The sequence below is a fragment of the Pseudopodoces humilis genome, chromosome 5, assembly GCF_049639895.1.
Source record: "Pseudopodoces humilis isolate 2021_Gansu_Grassland_sample_001 chromosome 5, ASM4963989v1, whole genome shotgun sequence".
Lineage (NCBI taxonomy): Eukaryota > Metazoa > Chordata > Aves > Passeriformes > Paridae > Pseudopodoces > Pseudopodoces humilis.
In genome coordinates this window covers 32,933,821-32,952,054 of record NC_142204.1, presented here as the reverse complement: position 1 = coordinate 32,952,054, position 18,234 = coordinate 32,933,821, and the positions used below count along the sequence as shown (strand labels likewise).

The 18,234-nt window shown below is 34.8% G+C and overlaps 1 protein-coding gene across 1 annotated transcript in view; it reads left to right on the top strand.

The window, feature by feature from the left end:
• The first annotated feature begins 399 nt into the window (after nucleotides 1-399).
• LRRIQ1 (leucine rich repeats and IQ motif containing 1) overlaps nucleotides 400-18,234 on the top strand; it is a 102,878-nt gene continuing 85,043 nt past the window's right edge. Inside the window, exons 1-12 of the mRNA XM_088055542.1 lie at nucleotides 400-489; nucleotides 1,264-1,426; nucleotides 2,597-2,708; nucleotides 3,664-3,734; nucleotides 4,911-5,013; nucleotides 5,717-5,883; nucleotides 7,761-7,835; nucleotides 8,021-9,271; nucleotides 10,036-10,188; nucleotides 11,358-11,508; nucleotides 15,267-15,460; nucleotides 16,355-16,482. Of these exons, the coding sequence (XP_087911668.1) occupies nucleotides 1,298-1,426; nucleotides 2,597-2,708; nucleotides 3,664-3,734; nucleotides 4,911-5,013; nucleotides 5,717-5,883; nucleotides 7,761-7,835; nucleotides 8,021-9,271; nucleotides 10,036-10,188; nucleotides 11,358-11,508; nucleotides 15,267-15,460; nucleotides 16,355-16,482 (2,534 nt within the window). The 5' untranslated portion in view covers nucleotides 400-489; nucleotides 1,264-1,297. The remainder of the gene's footprint in view (nucleotides 490-1,263; nucleotides 1,427-2,596; nucleotides 2,709-3,663; nucleotides 3,735-4,910; nucleotides 5,014-5,716; nucleotides 5,884-7,760; nucleotides 7,836-8,020; nucleotides 9,272-10,035; nucleotides 10,189-11,357; nucleotides 11,509-15,266; nucleotides 15,461-16,354; nucleotides 16,483-18,234) is intronic.

The following is an 18,234-nucleotide window of genomic DNA, read 5'->3' as shown; positions in this document are numbered from 1 at the left end:
GTGAACACTAAATTACTGTCTATGACTTAAAAAAAAACCCCAAACACAAGCCAAAATCAAAACCAAAAAAAGAATCCAAAACCAAAATAAAAATACCCTCAAAAATCAAAACAAAGAAAGAAACACCAAACCCCAATATTAAAAAATAAATAAATAGATAAATAGAAAACACAAAACCAAACAAAATCACAAAAAAATATGTGCTGCGAGGTGCTCCGCCTCACGCACGGGGGCGCCGCCCAGCGCCTCAAGAACGCGAAAACAGCTCCTGATGAAGTTTGCCTCCTCTCGCTGCCCGTCCGAGCTGCTGTTTCCCGTTGCTGTGGCGACGCTGCCGCGGTAGCAGCGCGGTGTGGGGCTCTCGTCCTCTCCCTGGAGCTCCCGACCGTCCGCTGTTGGCGGATGAGGAATTTCAGGGCGGAGGGGCGGCCGGTTTCCAGAGGCGGCCAGAAAGGTGGAGGCTCCGTGAAGAGTTTGACTGAACGACAGGTGAGTGGGTACCTGAAGTAGACGGGGGGACAGGAGGACTGCGGGTGTTCTGAGTGCTGGACTACAGCTCCCAGCATGCAAAGGGGCGGTGCCGCGGGGCTGTCAGGAAGCGGCGATGCTGACTCCGGGCGCGGTGCCTTTCGGGAGGTGTAGTTTTTTCTCAGCCGGGGTCTGCTCCTCGCCTTCCCGGCAGAAAGGCGCTCCGTGTGCTCGGTCTCCCTCTGTAGGAGCCGGAGAGGAGCTGCTCGCTGCCTCTCATTCCCCTGATTGCAGGGGGCAACAGGTTGCGAAGGGATGGAGGGAGGGCGTTGACAGGGTACCCGGTTTCCCCCTGCTTACATCCATCCTCAAGTTTTTTACTTCTCTGGGTTACATCATTTCTCACTGCTTTCTCTATCATTAAAACTTCATCGAGTGCTCTCTATATTCTTAGTCTTATTTTGTAATTGTTAATATTTATTTATTGTTCAAACGGTTTTTTTCCCCCCTTCGTAACTATTAGGACTGGAAGAAAAAAAATCCTTGTGAGGGAGTAGAGTGCAGGTGGAGGTTTTAAATGTTAAAATTTATTAACATTTGCAAAATTATAAGGGGTATCCTGAGAGGGATTCTCTTATCACAAGGTAATTTTTTTCTTAGTTTTTGCTTGTTGGTATGGAATGAGGTTTTCATGTTTTAAGCCAACTGTTCAATAAACACATCTGAATGGACTTAGGCTAAATGAGCACTCTATTTTGGCTCATGCTGTGCTGAAAGGTGTTTTATTTTGTGTAGATTTCAAAACAGATAAGACGCTGTGGGAAGTAGAATGTCGGAAGATATTGAAGGAATTGAAAAAGAAGTAGAAATTGAATTAGGCAGAATCAGTGTTTCTTCATTTGGAACAGATGATGCTGAGACAGAGGTATCAGATGAACCCTGGAGTGACAGTGAGACAGTAAGTATTCAGTGAGCTAAAACTGCTTCTCTGGTGCGTAGTATGAAAGTAGTGCTGGCATTGGAAAGCACGTTTGATGAAGGAACATTTTCCCAACGCACCTGCGGATTTCTTCTGAAAAGTAGTATTGCTTGATGAAAAATGTGACTTCCAGTGGTGACAAGACAATAAGAGAGATGAGTATCAGCATTCTGCTTGAGAAGATCAGACCTGGAGATTTTGTTTTAGAATCCTCTGAAACTGGAAGACTTGATGAGGTAGATTAAATCTAGATGAATAAACTGATGATTCTTCACTGAAATCTGTATTTTTCTCTAATAAGAGAATGGTTTAGGAGATTCCTTATAAAATTTCCAGATACAAATTTCATATAAATAGATTCTTCAAGTCCTCTTTCTTGGATTACTTATTTTGAGAAGCAGCTTTCCTCTGAAATAAAATTGATTATTTGTGTCCTTTTCTGCCATTTTAATCTTTCAGATTCATGGCAAAGGGATTGGTTTGTAGGATATTAGGGTAGATAATATTGATCATAAATCATGTTTCATATGGATATAGACAAAGGCATCAGTGATAAGTGTGTATGCACTCACATACTGAATGTTAGCAATGTCTACCACAATTTGCACATCTGAGAGCAAGCAGTCTGTTTTCCCCAAAATCTTGACATTAAAGACAGTCTTTTGAACAGAAAGTTTATATGTAATAAAGAAACTTGAAGGATTGGTTCTACGTGCGTACTCTAAACATTAATATATTTTAAATTGATTTATTTTGTAAGGAGTGTAAAAATTTTAAACAAAAACATCCTGTGCCTCATAGGTATTTGCTAATTTTTATCTTATCCTTTTTCTTTAATTTCTTGGTCCAACACAGTTATAAATACAATATTTTATTGAAATGTGTTTCTGGAGATAGTGAAAGATACATTACAAAATTTGATTAGAATGTAATTAAAATTAGAATTATTAATTGTTCGGTGGGTGGTAAGACAATGAGAAAAGTGTAGGAATTTGGAAAAATTTTGGTGGACATTGCTGCTAAATCTCCATCAATGCTTTATAGGTGAAGCCAAAACAAGTCTTTATTTTCTCATGTCAAGTATTTTCCTCTTTTCAAGCCTGTGAGATGAAAATATGGAATATATGTCAGAGGCTGTGTTTTTTTTAGATTTCAGATGACTTGCCAGAATCAATTCTATCCTATTTAAATTTTATCAAGAGCAGCAATCAAGATGCTGCAAAGGTTATATTGCAGGACTTAGAAGATGAGCAAAGTACAAGTAAGCATCAATCACAGTTAAAATGTTTGTACACCTCATATTGCCAGTGGAAGCTAGACTAACAACCATCAGTAAAATAATACAAACTTTAAGTAGAACAAGCAGTGAAACCTATTCCATCAGCTTCTGAATGCATGATGAAAATCTCTAGGAATAAATCCATACAATGCTATCTTCTCAAATTAACATCTGAGCAGAAATTAAACTTTTCTGAAAGCTCATCAATGCTAAAGAAGGCAAGCTGCAAGATTACTCTCTGAGACAGGGCCCAGGCCAGACTCTTCAGCAAAATCTCAAATGAAGTCAGTAGGAGCTGAAATGCAGAATTCAGATACAATTGACTCCCACAGGATATGTTTAGTCTGTCTTGAGAGATGCCCAAGCTCACATTGGATGAAATGACTGTTAATTGGCAAAAAAAAATATTGCATTCAGCTGTGTGACTGAAGCCAAGCTCATAGTTTATATGTCAGAGAGCTGGCACTGTCTTTTCCATGAGTGCAACAGGCTTGGTGACCAGAAGTTCAATATTGACTACAAATTTTGATATCTGAGGAATATCCTTATTTATTCTTTCTTTTGTAATACAGTCTCACTCTTTTTCATTGTTTTTATAGTTCTTTGTCAACTTTTGACCTATCTGATACAAGTGCTACTGTATTTTTCTGCACAGAAAATGTTCTGCTGTGTTTTATGATGGGGATTGCTCTTTCATATTTGCTATCACTGTATTCTTACAGTATCATTGTGTTTGTTTCTGGTACACACATTTTCTGCTTTTAATGTAGATAATGATTCCCATACATATTTAAGTAAAACTGGGGGAGAAGGAAAAAAAAAAACCCCTTTATTTTAGTTTAAACAAATTGAATAGATAAACAGTATAGACCAAAACTGAGCACCGGTAAGGGGTTTTCTCTCAGTGAACTAATTTTTTTATTTATTTTTTCTTTAGGTGACATTTATGAAGTTGTTTCTAGCCATACTTCTGAATCAAATGAAGATTCAAAACAATTTAATGAAAAGGTATTTTTTAATTTATACAGTATATATTGTGAAAAAAGATTCTATTAAGTAATCTAGATAACTTACACTTGCTTTGGTGGCCTTCTAAGGAGATGTATAAATGTATTCAGGTTTTTTCCTGCCAAACTATCCATAAAGTATTAAGATGAGTTTCTGTACACAATTCTTGAGAATTAGGACATCAACTGTAATATGAACATGTCTATAAGCTTTCAAATTTTAAATAAATTATCTGAGATATTGAGCACAAAAATCAACAAAATTAAGCAAAACTGAATAATGCTGTATTGGTTATCATTTGCAGAATATTAATATTATGATAGCACTTTTAAGCTTCTCTAATCCTATTTTTTAATGATGATCAGGAAGATGTGCTACTATTAATCTTGCTCCTAATATATTCCGTTATTTTATAGAAAATTTTAAAATAGTAATCTATGTACCTTTCAAAGACAAATCAAAAGTTATGAACATGGGTGTTTCTATATTTTCATAGGATTTAACTAAATAACTTGCTGAAGTTTTCTTAGAAAAATATAAAACTGTGTTTACTATAATCACTTTTAATTTGCTGCCTGGCTTTTATTAGTGAACACTCTTGCAAACATGATTTTTGTTCTCAGACCATTGTTTAAAACAGCACAATTACTTCATGTGACTTCAGCTGCATTGCAAATATTAATATAGGCCCGAAACATGTGATGAACAGATGATAAATGAGTAGAAATAGATTACTTGCCAGTAAAGAACAATGAAATAAATATAACAATCCTTTTGCCCATAGTATTATTTTGAAATAGTCTTCTGAAAATTTTGCTCTGTAACTAGTTCTTCCTCAGTGTGCATAACAGTATTCACGCATGTAGTGCTTGGTTTCACAGAAAGTAAAATAAATCCCAAATGCAAGACATTCATTTTTCCAAGTCAAAATATTAAATGTATTTAAAAACCAAATAGAAATATTATGTATTTTGACAAATACTACAATATTTGTTACTCTAGAAAACAATATTTTGGCTGATGTGTTTGCAGTATTCAATGTGTAAGGATTCCAGTCAGTAGTAAGCTTAATGCCGTTGTACTTGTCATATGGTATAAAGTTCTGGAAGCTTTTTATAATGTTCTGCTTTTAAATTTTGTTTCTTGTTTTTTAATAACAATTTTAAACTATGTTAGATACTGCTTGGAGGAGAAAATGAAGACTTGCAGCTTGCTACAACACCTGATTATAGTCAGTCTATCAGTGATGAAGTGGTCACTGATGACCACTTTCTTACAGGTAAGCAAGCACATTTTTCATTTGGTTGAGTTGATCTTTAACATATCACTATTTCATGCTTTTCTTTTGTCAAAAGTATCATAGAATTATTTTTAAAGGATTTCATATTACAGTATACAACAAGGCTTGATACTTTCTGAATTGGACATAACCAAACACATTTGCTTTTTATCTCATTTCAAGATTACAAAATCATCATAGAAATTAGTATCAGAAAATACCACTCAAAAATGAAAGCTGCACAGAGGCACTAAGCAGGTTCTGCTTTGGCCACAGCTTTTTCTTTTTTTTTTATGGTTTGGTTTGGGGGTTTTTTTTTGTAGTCACCTTGTGTAGGAATGTTCCTTTGCCATGGTGTTTGGATGAGTTGGGCTGGAGCATACCAGTGCTAAAGGCCGCACTAATAGCCACTGAAGACATCCTCTGCAATCCTGCAGTGTACGTTTTTAGAATAAGCACAGTAGTTGCAGAGTCAGTAAGTGTGCAAAATAGCAGTAAGACATCTCTGGAAAGGACTTGTGCTGCAATTCTGATTTCCTTGGGGATATATATTGCTGGCTATATCATCATAGGCACTTTTTCTTGCCAAATACCTTAAGACTGTTTAATCTTCCCCAGTGCTTATTAGAAAATTAAATAAAATGTTTTCTTGGTTGATTAGTAGCTGGTCTTGGAATGAGCATAAGTCTTGCCCATTGTGAAGTAGAGGAAAAATGCAGAACAGCACTTGAGCTTGAAGATGAGAAGATGAAAAAGTGGAAAGCTGAGAGAGAATCAAGGGAAAAACAGAATGAAGAGGAACATGCAAGAAGGGTGCAGCATCTGGAGCAATTTGAGGCTGAAAGAATAAAGTTAGATCTTCTTCATAAGGTAATGAATGATATTAAGCTAATGTGTTCCAGTCTAGACTATCTGAATTCAGGCTTTAATGTGAAAGAGACTATCTCAAACTGTATGACAGTCCTACACCTTGTCTACTTGTGTTACCAGTGAGTAAAACATATTTAAATATAGTCCATGGGTTTTTATGTGTTTACCATTTTAATCAATAGCCAATGAATTTGCTATGCTAAATTTTAAATTATTCCTTAAGCTTTGCCTTTACAAAGTTCTTATATTGTGAAAACAGCCAAATTACTGGAAATGGGAGTAGTGCTGAAGTTAATGAACACAAATGAAAAATAGTCACTTCTCCCTAATAGAAAATACTTAGCTAGTTTGGACTTCCCACCCCAATTTCACATTTCAATGTTAAAAATCTTAATGGATGTAATCAGAACCAAAAATAATCAGTTCAGTAATGCTGGTGCTGTTCTTTATCTAGGTAAAAGTTACAAAATTTGCTTTCCCTATCTTTGTCTGGAAAACTTACTCAGGCTTCAGCTACTGAGTTTGGCCATAACAGATGATGACTCAACACATTGACTGGTTGCACTCTCAGACTATTTAGTCATGTTTTGCTATAGTGGGTGGAGCATCATAAAAGATAAAAGAGCATAAGAGCATGAAGAAATATAATTCTCTGATATTATGCTTGTGAGGCCACAGAATTTTATTATTCAGCCTAAATAGGTGTGTTTTGAAAGGTGCATTAACACTACATTTTCCAGTTAACTACTTTGTGGCTTTCTGAAGAGGTGGGCACCTTGGCACCAGCAGGGTAATTCAAGTCACCAGTAGGAAGGAAGGGCTTAGTAAATGAAAAGATCTTTGATCTCTGAAGGCCAGTTCAGTGTCTGCTATAGCTCTCTTTTTAAAAGGTCAGCAAAACTGATAGGCCTTCTTGGCTCTTTGCTGTTGCAAATAATTTTTTGATGTAGGATGGCTTTTTCTAGATAAAAAGGGGCATGGCCGCGTTTAGGCACTTTGGTACTGCTGTTGCAGAAATCATTTTTTTGGAGGTGAGATATAGAATCTAACTTTCCTCATTGCAGAAGGATCTAGTTGTCTGGTCTCCTGTTGTCTGAACAGCATGCTTCTGAATGCCCATGAAAAACAGTACTTAGACACTTGGGAGACTTTAAGCTCTAAGTTGAAAGTGGTTGCTTATTCTACTTCCTTCATATCCTCCTTATTTGATTTGGTTAATATATCTTGGTTCTACCAGGAGTTATGTGGTTCTGGATCAGCTTGTTTTTTAGTTACTTATGTAACTAACTTTCTGGAGGCTAACTTACAGTCCGATTGACACTTTTTTTCTGACTGAGGTTTTGTTGAGCAAGGAGGGAAGTGCTATTTATTTGCAAATAGTGAAAAAGCAGACTTGAACATTCTCAATTGAGAAGCAATTTCAGTCAGAAAAATTTCTTTAGCTTTACTGAACAAAATTCCCCTTTGAACTATTTTAATATTATGAGTACATACCAGTGCAATTAAAGGGAGATTGTTCATGCTATTGTTCAGCTATGTTTCTGTTTTCTGCCTGTACTTTAAATGGTTTCATAACTAATTTTCATCTTTGATAGTAGTACAGATCTTGGAGAGGAAGGTGGCAGCTGTTTGGGTCAGTACCAAGATACTGACTTTCTGAAGGTATGCATCTCTTAGTATGTGGCCAAATCTACATTACTCATGCAAGTGTCTTGTTGTTTATTTTGATCCAGACATGGCTCAGTTTCTCATTTAAATTTAGGCATTCACAAAATTGGATTGTTGGAAAGTCAAGAAGATGTGTGAGATTGGAGAGAGGGTGTTTTGTGTTGTTCTGGGTTTTGTACAATATTCATTTAAGTTAATTTGTTGTGCAGAAACGCCAGGCTGCAATAGAAGATGAGTTACAGAAAGAAGAGGAAGCTTGGAGAAACAAAATGAGGCAACATGAGGTAAGGTTGTACAATGAGCTTTTGTCAAAAGGCTCTGAGGTTACTGTTATATATTTGAGAATAAATGTTACCCTGTTATCATGGAACTGTTAATATACCAGATTGTGTTTTTTAATGATAAATATGTGCCAATACCTGTCCCATTTTAAAAGTGATTGAAGTCTATCCTAATTGTTTTGGCCTAGGAATTGATCATGAAGCTACAGTTGCAAATGGAAGAGGAGAAAAAGGCCTTGGAAGAACAGAAAGCAAAAGAAAGACAACAACTGGCTGAACAACAGAATATAGCAGCTGTGAAAATCCAAGCTAGATTTAGAGCATTTTTAGTCCGTAAAAAATACGGTCCCATTTTAAAACAATGGAAATATGAAATGAGAAAGAAGCAGAAAATGCTAGAGGAAGTAGAGAGAGAAATGAAAGAAAGAGAGGAAAAACTGAACAGGCAAATGGAAGAAAACAGGTTAAAGAGAAAAGAGGAAAGAAAGAGACAAGAAGAACTTGAAAGGCAAGAATATTTGAAGCAAGTGAGGAGGCATGAAGAATATGAGAAAAAGAAAGAAAGCCTGAGATTGGAAAGAGAAAAACAATTGCAAATAAGAGAAGAACAAAGAAAATTAGAACAAAAAAGAGCAAAAGCTGTGATGAGTGAAAATGCAAAGAATAACACAGAAAACATAAAAAAGGATAAAAAGACAGAAAATATGAAAGTAATAAGAGAAGACAAGGAGGAACTAAATAAACAAGTAGAGAAACCAAAAGAAAAACACACTGAAATGACAGATGAAACAAATAATTGGATGATTCCAGCAGAAAGAAATTTGACACCAAGTGTGCTAGGCTCTGAGAAGGAACACTCTTCTCAAGTGAATAATGAGAACTTACACATTAATTCAGTAACACAAGTAGAAGAAAATTACTCACAAACAAGTTATCTTGATAAAGCTTCAAATGGTCTCATTTCAAAAGATGAATCTCATAACTCTGATAAAGCTTCAAATGGTCATATTTCAAAGGATGAATCTCTTAACTTCGGTGCTAGTGACATGGTAGAAAATAAGGCAAACTGCATATGCAGCAGCCCACCAAATGTCCAGCCAAATGCTAATAACAGAGAAATTAAAGATCGATTTTCTCAGTGTGAAACTATGAAGAAAACTTTATTTCTGATGGAAAATGCTAGTGAAGAAGTCAGAGACACCTGGGACAGTAGTCAAGATGTAGCAGATTCTTCTAGTAAAGTAATTTTTCCTGATGATATTGAAAAGAAGAGAGTAAACTGGATGAACACATGCAAGTCTTGGTTTAAAATATATGATGAAAACCAAAGAAAGCAAGCAACTATAAGAAAAATACTAAGGAAAAGTTCAATTAGCAAGATGCCTCCACTAAGTACAGAAAAGATAATTCATAGTGGCCCTTGGAGTACGTTGCAGCAGGTAACTACATGAAAGTTTGAGAATTAAATGGGAAGACATGCTATCACTTTTTTTGTTATTTTCTGTTTTGGTATGTTGGCAGAATGCTATTTATTGTTGAGCAGAAAATAGATATTGTTAGAGTTCCTATGCCCAGGTACATATAAATAAATATAATCTTTTATATAAATATTATATTATTTATATAAAATATAAATTATTAAAAGGCAAGAGCTCTTACTTTCTGCTAAATCAGCAAGGTTTTGCCTTTGTATAAAGGCCCACATTTGAGCTCCTGCTCAACTAGCCCCTTCAGAATTTTGAGAGGAATAATCTCTTCTAGAAACAAGACATTACTGATCAGCTTAGAGATAGTGTTTTGCCATAAAGGACATCTCCTGGTTGCCAGGACTTATTTTTCTTTCCACTGAATAACTTACCTTTGTATGCTTGCTCTGTGCTCTTGTCTTGATATCCTTTCTGAGATGGCTTACTAGGCTAGACACACTTCTAGGCTGAACTAGTTTTGTGTGCGCTACACTCATTATTTATGAGACTGTGACTATTGTTTTCATGTTAGTTTCTCCCACAGAACAGATCAAACCTATCATTGCCATTCTTTTCTGTATGAAAAGATTACCATTAGTTGCTTGCATTTTATGCAGCATTAGTAGACTGTAGTTTCATTCTCTTTTTCATCTTAAGGAAAATTACCATAATACGATGTTGTGCAATGAATGTTCAATATACAAATATTAGTTTTATTTGTCAATAAATGCATGTAGGTCACAACGCTTACACTCGAAGATTTGCCAGCTTGTAGCCTCTCAACCTTATCTGAGTGTTCAAATCTTCAAGTTTTGACTCTGAGGCGCTGTGGACTGATTGCACTGGAAGGACTAAGTAACTGCAAAGACCTGAAGTATATCAATGTGGAGGTACCAAGCATTTTTGATTCTTTGTTATAACATGGGGAGAACTGGCAGTTTTGCTCCTTAGTTGATTGTGTAGTTGTGTCCAACTGAATATATAACTTTTAGCCTTAAGAGCATAGGAATAGCAATGAAATACTCCCAAATGTGAACATAGTTATACCAGCAGTTTTACAGTGAAGATAACCAAAAACAACATGCTGCAAATGATTCAACCTATACTAAGAAAATATTAGTCTAGATTAGCATAAGTACAGATCTTCATTACCTCAGTGTCTGATTGATGAGTGGGCAGGTGCTGTTCACCATAGCAGGTGCTTAGCTTGAGCAAGAATAGGTACAAGAGTCCTTTGCAACATACACCTTGTATATTAATTAAAATTAGTAGCATATATGCTCAAGGAATAGTTCTTATAGTGGGTTATCCTAGAGGCCTAATGTTTAGGTATTCTGCACAATGTCCTACATGGCCCTGTTTAATGACTAAAGAAAATATTTTCTTTGTAATACATCTTTGTTCCAGAACTTGGCAATTTACATAAAACAGCTTTGTTCACACTTTTCTTTTAATGTGTTTCAACAACACCATTTCCCAGATGAAAAGACAAAGCACAGCAAATAGTGAAAGAGAAATCTGAGGAAGCATTATTAAAATGGCCTGGGGAGGGGGACGCTTAAGAAGCAGGATCCCTTGGAGGAAGAATATTAGCTTAGAACAGTGTTAATGTTTCTGACCAAAGTACCTCTAAATGCAGACTTTTGCTATAAGTAGGTAGAATTCCAGCAAAATTACAGCTGTCTTCATTAGCATCTAGTATATATGATGTTTCTATGGAGTTTTTAGTTCATTCTCCCAGGGCTTTGAGAGGGAGAAAAATATATATGGAAGAGACTGCTTTGTTCTTAACTTCTTTTTGTGCTTTTTTTTCCCAGCTTTGGGCATTTTCAGAGCCAGAATGAAGTTCAAGATATATTCTTGTTCTATTTCAGCAGGACACAAAAAGGTCGTTTCTAGGACTTTTTTTTTTTTTTCGTAATGGAAAAATAGGGATGCCCTTACTCCTAGCTAAGAGTTTAGGATAAAAAATAAGCAATTAAGACAATCTGCTATATTTTTATTTAGTTGATACTTCACTTCAGATGCTATTTAATATTCTCATTTTCTTTTATTGCAGGAGAACAACATTCAGGTAATTGACTGTGAAAATCTGGAAAATCTCTGTATTCTCATTCTGAATAAGAACAGTCTTTCATCAGTTTGTGGATTAGATGGATGCAAAAATCTCCAAAATCTTGAACTTTCCTACAATAGAATCACTCGAATTGGTAAGAAAATTATTCCAATTTGTATAACAATATTTATGCAGTTTTTATTCTGAATTATACACCCCTTGGATTCAGAGAGTCAGCTGCTAAACCTAAGGAGACAGACTTGGGAAAAAAACCTGCATCTTAAAGCATGGCTTAGCTACTGCCATGTTTTTTATCTAGCAGGTATGTAACTATTGTCAGCCAAAGAGAATTAAAATTGTTCTGAAAGGGCCACTAACTTTATCTGCACTAAGTCAGCTGGAAAATGTGAGTAGCTTGAGTTCAACTTATCTACATACATAATGAAAGCAAAGGCTAGCCATGAAACTGCAGGGAATTCCAGTGTTCCTGACTGACACAGTAAGTATTTATATAGAAATCGTGTTGTCTGTCTTGAGTCTTCTGGACAATAGGAAAATAATTAAAAACAATTATTAATCTTGTAGATGAAACACATGCATGTAAGAATTGCAAATAAAATGTATCTCCTCTGTTAAAAAAGATTGTTAAATAAACTATGAACATGGATAATACAGTTCCATGATAAACAGCACGGGTGTAGCAAAGAGAAAATGGGAAAGCTTAAAAAAAATCTGTAGATGTAGAGACTTTGATGAAGATATTATCAATACTTTTTGCTACTATGTGTAAATGTTAGTACTTACGAAGAAAATCTTTAATAAGTGAGAATAGAAGTGCTGGGAAGTCAATGTTTACTGTAAAAGTGTATCAGTACTCTAAGGAGGAACGGTAAAATAAAATGGTTAAAAAGTTTCATCTGTATTGCTGTGGCAAATAGTGCTTGATAAGATTCTTATTCAGATTGATCTCGTTTGATAAAAATGTCTGCAAGACTACTGTAAGAAGAATGTATAACATCATTATAGTGGATGACATTTAAGAATGTGACATCCGTGTGGAGTGTGGTAACTTCATACAGGCCAAGTGGAGGAAAATCCTCTGGTACTTTCTCTTTAGTGCAGTGCACTGCTACAATGACTGAGTCTCTAATGAATTTAAAGTGGGTAAATAAACATTCACAAAAATCGTCTTCAAATGTGGTTTTTTTTCCTCTCTGGAATTACTTTGAGGATTTTAGGTTAAAACAGATGCATAAAACAGGATATATTTCATATCATAACATATAGAATGCATAAAAATGGATTTGTGGGTTAGCATATCCCTTCCATCTGTAAATCTTGCAGGATGTCCCTTAGCAATTTTGGAAGCCCCAGTACGGTGTAGTAAAGCTTATTTACGTTTGTAATATTTAAGTGCTAATGACTTATTGTAGGAAATTTCTGGCATACTATTATTTCTCTTCTTACTTTTTTCTCTTGTCATTGAAATATAGCATTGGGAAAATATAAGGGGAAATATAGGGGAAAAATTAGATTTACCAAAAACCCCTTAAAAATAGCAGGAAGAGAAATAGTGTCAATTATGCTTTTTCCCTTAAGAATGCATGATCACAAATTAAGTAATTGTGACAGCAACACACCAAAGTTGAGTGCATATGTTTGTATTTTGAGGATGAATGCCTTGTTTAAAAATTTTCATGCACAAAAAGTAGCATTTTAACTCAAATCTTTGAATATACTTCTGTAGGGTGTCTATATTGCCATAGAATGCTAGGTAAAATCCTGGCAGCTCGAAGAATAGCGATGCGTAACCACGGATGGTCATGGTCATAAATGCTACTTCCAATATACTCTTTTTAAGACAGAAGTGACTTCAGAACAGCATCAATAGCTCACAGAGTCCCTAGCTAACAGACTTCGGCTGCACTTTGCAAATTGCTGAGAACTTACCTAAAACTTCTCCTTGAATCTTGCTAAAACCATGTATTTGTCAACAAAATGCTTTTCCTGTGGCTGCTATAACTTTTGTTTGTTGCAACATTTGTAAAATACACAGTATCTTCTGGAAATGTGCGGAAGATTTTAATGTTTATATTTAATTTTGCATGTGGGCAGAAGAACCAGTAAAATACCATCTGCTTGTATTGCATTATTCTCTCTTGTGTATTTTCTGTTGAACTGCATTTGATAATTCCAGAATGTTCTGAATGCCGAGCGGGTGAGGAGGAGTGAAAAAGAGATGCTTTGTGCAGCATGCAGAGAAGGAAATTTTCAGATTCTTTTTCACTTCCTTGCCTTTTCTTATTGTGTGTGCAGTCTCTCTTCTCGGTCCCACTCCAGGCTCAAAGGGTGCTTTTAAAGTTTCCAGTACTGCTAAGCTGGTAACTGAAAAGTGGAGATTTAAGAGCCGCTCTTGTGAGAAAGTCTTGGGAACCAACACACGAAAACACGAGAGTGTTTCTGAGACCACTAGATGGTGCTGGTTCCTTTTTTATTTGTATCCAAGCACGAAAATAAAATACAGGATCTTGTAATCAGGGTAGTATGTCATGGGCATGTTTGAAATTTTTCAGAATAATTAAAGATTTGTATATTTATTTGATAAAGCACAGTTTTGAAGTTACATTATAAGACATGTGTGTTATATGTAAGATGATATCACTTTAATGTCAGACAATTGCATTCTTTTCACTATACTTTCCATTTTTAAATTAAAATTATTGGAATGCTTATATTGGGATTTTTTTTTTTTAATTTACGGCTGTTTTGCTATTTAATTTTAATTGCTTCAGTTTTCTTCTTATAATTTGTTTTCATTTTTAAGTCCTCTTTTGTATTATCAATACTCTATGGATTGCAAAATGATCTCTGGTTTCATAATCTAGTATGTTTTCAGAGGATAGTCACAAAGAGATTCACTGTTGTAAAGCTCATCCAGCTTCCTTTGGGGAACTTGTGAAATTTTGGGTCAGGTAAAGATGAGACAAAGTGTTCCCTCAAATAATCCTAAATTAACTAAGTCATCTAAGGATATGTGAAACAGAAGTAAAATCAGAAATTCCTTATTTTAGATACATTTAATGAAGGGTGTGCCCTCAAAGGAATTTTTTACTACAGAGATACAGAAAAGCTGCTCGGACCTGTAAGCAAGTTAGATGGATCAGTGCCATTGCATGTGTAAGACTATGGAAAGACAATGTAATTTTTGCTGTCGTAAGGATTACTTGGGTTACATTCTGTGAAAGAAACAGATGCTGATGGGAATTGCTTCACATTTTTCTGCATAGAGATTGCATACTTTTTAATGTAGATGGCAGGAGTAAGTTTGTTGAGAGTGGAATGGCTATAATAGTATAGCTTTGTTCTTAAAGGCACTACATTTTCTTTATAAATTTCTTCATTAAAAATATTTGGTCATAATTCCTTAAAGAAGACTAATTTAAATAATACTGGTAGTACTGGCCTAAGTTTTAATACAGTTTTTTCTAACCTTGCTGATACATTAACAACAAAACTTTAAAAAAATGAAATAATAAAAATTAACCTTTAAACATAGTGTTTTCATTCTGATGGATGATTTTAAGAGGGCTGTTAGCTTTTCAGAGTTCAGAGCAGTTATAAAGTGGTTAAAGCATAGTGAGTACAGTTTATCATTTAAAGAATGTTCTCTAACAGAAGTACCAAAGAGATTATGAACTGTTATTATTGCTTGATTAACAGGATCAAAAATTTGTGAACCTTATGCCCTGTATATGTGATAGGGTCAAAATACAGTAATTCTTTTTAAACCCTATACAGAAGTAATATTAATTTTTACATCAGAGAATGTAGAGAAATTTCAGAGTTTTCTTGAGTAACTACTTGAGTAACAAGAGATTTTATTTCACTGTGTCTTAAATCTTGAATTTTCAGGTGGCCTGGAGTCACTGAAAAATCTCCAACAATTAATTGTGGACCATAATCAGTTAATCAGCACAAAAGGTCTTTGTGAGGTACCTACTCTCATACACCTAGACTGCTCTTTCAATCATCTCACACAAGTTGAAGGCATTGAGAATTGTGGCCTACTTCAAGTTCTGAAGTTGCAAGGCAATAATCTCCAGGAGGTAAAAGCTTTGCATTTAGTGGCTGTTGTGCATACATCTTTGCTAACAGTCATATTTTTCAGCATTCTGAGTATGTGCTCTTTGATTGGCGTGGGATGTTTCATGCTCTGGGGTAAGATTTTTTTTTCCCTTATCAGAGAGTGATTTTTCAAAGATACAAATGGCTAGCAGTAAATTGTTTTCTTACTCGCAAGGCCTTGACTCTCAGTGATTCTGGTTCCTCCTTCATTTATAGCATCTAGTTTTTTGGTTTGTATTATGTAGTTCTGATTTTGTTTAAAATGTAACAAATGATTATTTTTCCTTATAGGTCCTGTTATAATAGTAAGATAATTATATCAGTCTGGTAATAATTATACCATTTTCATTACATATAAGTAATTACTTCTTACATACTGTTACTTGTATGTAATGATAGTATCATTATTGTCCCCCTGATGATAATCATGCTTATTTAATGTATGTTGATTCTCCAAAACTTGAAATTTGTGCTGCAGCATTTGAAATAGGAAAGTTGTTTGGCAACTCTATGCTTAATCGTATTTTCTAACAGTTATTCTCCTATGAATTCAAGAGATGAAAAGCATTGTCAATAAGCAGCAAGTAACTGCATGAATAAGTGAGGCTGTGACTCTTGGGCTCTTGATTATTTATTTTTTTCTTTAATTTTTTTATATTGGCTATTCAGATGTGATAGAAAAAATGAAAAAGTATTTACCACCTGATATCTAGAGATTATGTGTGGCAGCTGGTACATACTTAATAAGGAAATGATACATATATTCAAAATGTTGCTTGTATTTAGTAATGATTTATGAAAAGCATTTGGTAAGCATTCCATTGTTCTTTCTCTAATTTATATTAATCTTAAATAACCATCTCCTCTCTATTTAGCTTCCAAGACTGGAAAATCATGTTCTCTTAAGAGAACTATATTTGGATGACAATAGCATTTCTTCTCTGAGAATGCTTTCTTTGTATTGGTTGCCTCTATTGCAGATTCTTTTGCTGTCTCAAAATAGGTAAGTAAGAAATATTCTTCCACTTACAGAATTGATCCAGAGGAATTTACTAACATAACACTTGTCTGAAAAGTATAATTCTCAGTATGGTTCAAATTTCGCTATCTTTTTGGGATATTCTTTAAAAATAAAAATATGTGGTTAGTATATAATTATATTGGCTACCTCTATCTAAGAAAATTTGGAACAGCATTAACTATGTAAATTAATTTTTTTCTTTTAGATGTTATGCGAAAATAATTCTTGAGCATTGTGGCATTATTAAAACCATGGTGGGTTTCTTTCTTTCTTTAGCAATTATTTCTAGAATATGTCTGTCAAACTTCATACTTCACAGCTAGCTTATTCAAAACAGACTTTGAAGACTATGTTAAGGGCAAGTACTAGAGTTAGAAAGGAAAAATAAGAATGTTTTTTATTTTACATAATAAAATAATACCCTCCAAAACAAGTATATTTGCTTTACTTTTTCACTCTTATGGTTCTGTTTAAAAGGTATAAAACCAAGAAGGATCAAGACAAGCAGCATAAAACTGTATCATGCATTCAAGTCCTCTGTCATTAGTTTTCTGTTTGTTTTCTAAGATAATCTATGCATCTTTAGCAGTAGAATGACCACATATCCTGGATTAAAAATCTTTATGTTCCACACCCCCCTTTTTTTCAATTTAAATTCTGCTATAAATATATATATGTAACATTTATTAGAACTTGCAATATGTTAATAGGAAAATTAATTTTAAATTAATATCCATTATTTTTCTATTCTATGATCATTTTGTTCTGAATAAGACTGATCTCAGCTTAACAAACATAATACTACGTACCATATATAGAAATGCACTCTCAACTGATTACTTCACTCTCCTGTTAGTGAATAGATGTTTTTAAATGGTGATTCATCTTCCATTTTTAGCTGCTTGCTTTGAGACTAATCATAGCCTAAAAGTGCCCGTTCATCTTCATTGACTAGAAAAAAAATCAAAACGACCACCTCATGTGTAGGTGTCGGCATCTGAATAGGAGAATCCCATCCTACGTGACATTTAGTTCAGCAGAGCCAATTGTGTCTGGGAGCCTGTGGGAAAAAGGATGTGTGAGACTGAGTCCTGTTATTATAAGCTATGTCCTTCATGGAAATTGAATATTATTTAAGTATATACAACCTATATTTTTATATAACTTTTCAGATTGTTTTCATAACATCTCTAGTGAAGTACTATTCATGGAGACTCTTGGATGTAAATAAAATATCTACAGACTCTAATCTTCAAGTTCTTGCTCATGCTTCTAGGGTTTTGGATTTTTTGTTCCCTTATTAATTCTTCTGGAGTTTGGAGAAAGTGCTTCCTGCCTGTGATTAAGCAAGAGCATTGTATGTTAAGCATTAGATTTTGAGTCACACTGCTTGATTTAAGTCTTGTTCTTAGCTAATTTTTTTCTTTGTCCTGTTTAGCTTTTTTCGTGGAATGCACAATAATGTGGCTCTATATTCTTGTACTTTCCTCTTTTTCCTCTAGTGTACTATCCTGTGTGTAATAAAGTGTTTGCAAAACTCATTGAAGATCTCATATGCCTGTTAGGGACTTGTGAGGACAGTCTCATCTTGAATGCAGCCTCTGGATTTAGGTTGTGCTGGACTGGCCTTGTAGACGTACCTTAAGTCACTTGCTTAACCCATTGTCTTACAGTTTTTAATGTCCCTTATAGTGCTTGCTCTGGTTTTCCAGTAGCCAAGCAGAGATGCAGTGT